At 29.1% G+C, this 4,202-nt stretch overlaps 1 protein-coding gene across 1 annotated transcript; it reads left to right on the forward strand.

Moving 5' to 3' along the window:
• The first annotated feature begins 385 nt into the window (after positions 1-385).
• LOC138338010 (adenylate isopentenyltransferase 3, chloroplastic-like) lies at positions 386-3,018 on the forward strand. Its single transcript, XM_069288460.1, has 3 exons — positions 386-413; positions 2,549-2,803; positions 2,957-3,018. Exons 1-3 carry the CDS (start codon positions 386-388, stop codon positions 3,016-3,018), a joined length of 345 nt encoding a protein of 114 aa, XP_069144561.1.
• Positions 3,019-4,202: the final 1,184 nt, after the last annotated feature.

Consider the following 4,202-nt stretch of genomic DNA (forward strand, 5'->3'; position numbering starts at 1 on the left):
TTAATCAAATAAATAATTAAAATAAATTTTGTCCAAAAATAATCTGTCGATCGATCATTTGCCAAAGCCGAAGCCGAAGTGAGCGACGACGATGACGGCGCGAGGGGGTCCCTCTTTCCAACACTTTTAACAATTAATAGGAGTGTTTATGTATTTAAACTCTTCTATTTTCCTTTCCATTACCGATGAGGGACAATTGCCTTTTCATTAATGAATAAGATGACTTTTTAAGTTCCCAACTCTTCAAGTTCGCAACTTTTCAAATTCCTCTCCTTCCGTTTATTTCTCATCAATTCTTGCTACATACCCAACATTCAAATATAAGTATGATAGTTGCTTTATTTGGATTGATGTTGAGCAATCAGTCTTGAACCGTAGAGATTACATGAAGGTTGATCAAATGGTCAAAGCAGGTAATTTTTCTAATTATTTTATGTATCAATAAAGATATAATATCATGCTGCTAGCTAAAAGCTTTTCTTATATAATTTTCTTAATAATACTTTTGGTTATCAAATATATGTTCTACTAAATAAAACTCTTCTTTAAATTTGTTTGCATGCCGCTAGTGGATGAGGTGCGACAGATTTTCATTCCAGATGCAGATTACACCAAAGAAATCTGACGGTCCATCGGTGTCCCTGAAATGCAGAGATATTTAAGGGAAGAAACAAATATAGACGGACATGATGAATCAAAGCATATGATTCTTCAAGATTAAATTTCAAGTATCAAGTGTAATACTCGTATGTTAATTTGTAACAAACTTGAAAAGATTCAACGATTAAGAAGCGATAAAATGTGGTCAGTGCATCATATTATAGCTATGGACATTTTCGAAGAAAATAGAGAAGAAGATCTTGACGAAACATGGACGAATACTGTTTTGCAACCATGCCTAGATATTGTGAAGAGATTTTTCAAAAACTACCATCACAATATTATTATTGAGTGTACATAAATTGTCATTATTGTCATCTTCTATGTTGGTCTCTTTTATTTCTGAACTTTTTGTACAGTTTGTATCGCATTAAAAATATATATGTATGATATGACCTTATTTCTATATATGTCACTCTTGTGTGTAAAAAAATTCTTATCTATAGATGAAATATTTATTTTAAGTTTCGATCCAAACCCAAGCCCCAAGTTCAAGTCTTCTATATTTAATTTATATTACTACAAATACGTACGTACACAATTACATGGGTCACTCATAATATCAAGCTAATAGAGTGACAAAATAATAAATCACCATAAATGTTCGGGAAGATTCCACCCAAAAAGGATTTTGAAGAATAGAATTCTTCACTCAATACTTAAAAATGTTACATAGACAAAGAAGATAAAATAGTAAATTTGTAATCGATGGGTAATGAATATATTCTACCTAATTCTATCACGGTGATTGAAGCTTGATTCAATAAAGTCCTTATCTATTATTATATGGTGCACAAGTTAATATAAATACTCGTAAATGAAATAGTTATCGATAATTGTTCACTTCCCTCTTATAGAATTAGACTTAACACTTATGATGTGTTGTTGAATAGTTTAAGAACGCATTATCACTTGAATATATTCCGTCAGAAATATTATTGAGTTCTTTGTACAATCCTTTTGTAACTACTTGTGATCTCATAACAATATACACCTAGAAACCTCATCCTAAAATAATTTAAGCTTAATCGCCAAAATTTAAGGTGGCATATCTCTAAATTTTTTAATGAACTATTCTTATTCTAAAAGATATGAATTTATATATATTTAATTTTTTTTACTAATTAATAAGTCAATAAAAAATCACATTTTTACTATAGAAGCCCAGCTCTATTGATCTCCTAACAACGTACACTAATAACTTTATCGTAAAATATATTTAATAATAATTACAAAAATTCAAGTTGAAATATCTATAAACTTTTAAAAGTCATTCTTATCCTAAAATATATCAGTAATTATTAAATTGGTGTGTCGATTAATAAGTCCACAAAAAGATTTTACTATAAAAGCAGAATGTAATTTTTTTTTCACATCCACCATCAAGAAAATTTTATATTTTTAGGTAGTATATTCCAAGTAAAGCAAGGCTTCTACTTACTAGCTTTATATTTATAAGATTTTTTAATTTCTGACTTAATAAATTCACTATTATAAACTAATTTTTTTGTGTACATAAAATGAATACTTTCATCAACAATGAAGAGTTCAACAAGAAGAAAGTGATCTTCATAATGGGGGCCACGGGAAGGGGAAAATCCATCTCTCTGTTGACCTTGCCACCCATTTTCCAGGAGAAATAATCAACTTGGATAAAATGCAACTTTACAAGGGACTTGAAATTGTTACAAAAAGGATCATACACACTGTGAAACAAGGTGTACGCACTATTTGTTAGGTATCTATGTTATTCTCAAGAATACTTATATCAAATGACTACCTAGATAATTATATAGTAGTAATTATAGATTCTAGTGAAAAATATAGTTTACTACTAAAAAAATATATTTTTAATTTTAAGAAAGTTAATTTGATCACATTTTCTTAGGTGAAATTGACTCTGATTCAGACTTCACAACTAAAGATTTTTGTCTGCAAGCTGTCATCTATATAGAAAAAATACTGAAGATTCAACGTGTTCCAATTATTGTTGGAGGGTCAAATTTGTATATTGATAAACTTGTGGAAGATCATGTGTTCATGTTCAAATATAAGTATGATAGTTGCTATATTTTGATTGATGTTGAGCAATCAGTCTTGAACCGTAGAGTTGACATGAGGGTTGATCAAATGGTCAAAGCAGGTAATTTTTGTATTTATTTTATGTATAAATCAAGATATACTATCATGAAGCTAGATAAAAACTTTTCTTATATAATTTTCGTAATAATAGTTTTAGTTTTCAAATATATGTTCTATTAATTAAAACTCTTCCTTAAATTTGTGTTCCATGCAGGGCTAGTGGATGAGGTGCGACAGATTTTCATTTCAGATGCAGATTACACCAAAGGAATCTGACGGTCCATCGGTGTCCTTGAAATGGGCAGATATTTAAGGGAAGAAACAAATAGAGATGGAGATGATGAATCAAAGCAGATGATTCTTCAAGCTTTATTTTCAAGTATCAAGCGTAATACTCGTATGTTAATTCGTAACCAACTTGACAAGATTCAACGATTAATAAGCGAAAAAATGTGGTCAGTGCATCATATTATTGCTACGAACATTTTCAAAGAATAAGATCTTGACGAAGCATGGACATATATTGTTTTGCAACCATTCCTAGATATTGTGAATAGATGTCTCAAAATTGATTATCACAATATTATTATTGAGTGTCCATAAGTTGTCATTATCGCCATCTTCTGTTTTGGTCTCTTTTTTTTGACATATTTTGTACAGTTTGGATCGCATTACAAATATATATGTATGATATGACCCTTATTTCTATATATATTACTCTTGTCTGTTAAAAAATTCCTATCTATAGATGAAATATTTATTTTAATTTTCGATCCAAGCCCAAGTCCAAGTCTTTTATATTTAGTATATATTGATACAAATACTTATGTACACAATTGCATGAGATCACTCATAATGTCAAGCTAATAGAGTGATAAAATAATAAATCACCATACATGTTCTAGAATATTCCACCTACAAGGATTTTGAAGAATAGAATTCTTAACTCAATACTTAAAAATGTTACATGAATAAAGAAGATAAAATAGTAAATTTGTAATCTATCCGTAATGAATATATTCTACCTAATTCTATCACGGTGATTGAAGCTTGATTAAATAAAGTCCTTATCTATTGTTGTTGTTCATCTTGTATTCCAAACATACATACAACAAAACTTTGAACATTTTTGTAAGACAACAAAGTCTAAGTACATTATCACAACTAGAAAATTAAAACTAGTAGAAAAACTAGAATCAAAAACAAATTTTAAAAAAAATATACGAAATATTTTTCTTAAAGAAGAATTGTTGTTAATATGTGTTTAAAGAATCTTACTGATTCCAATAAACTTTGCAGAAACACGAAGTTACCAAGTTTAATGAACCAGTGAAGAACAAAAGAATAGAAGAACTGAAATTAATTCACAAATCTAAAATTTATAATACACGCACCACAAGTGGAAAACTTTTAATAGGAAAAAGATCAAGTCCACTGAACTCACAGTATCCCCTTAAGGA

This window comes from Solanum lycopersicum, chromosome 8, assembly GCF_036512215.1.
Source record: "Solanum lycopersicum chromosome 8, SLM_r2.1".
Lineage (NCBI taxonomy): Eukaryota > Viridiplantae > Streptophyta > Magnoliopsida > Solanales > Solanaceae > Solanum > Solanum lycopersicum.

Coding starts and splice junctions, on each gene's coding strand:
- LOC138338010 (XM_069288460.1), top strand. CDS start 386: ATGAAGGTTGATCAAATGGTCAAAGCAG. Junction 414..2,548: donor TGATCAAATGGTCAAAGCAG/GTAATTTTTCTA, acceptor ACATTTTCTTAG/GTGAAATTGACTCTGATTCA. Junction 2,804..2,956: donor TGATCAAATGGTCAAAGCAG/GTAATTTTTGTA, acceptor TGTTCCATGCAG/GGCTAGTGGATGAGGTGCGA.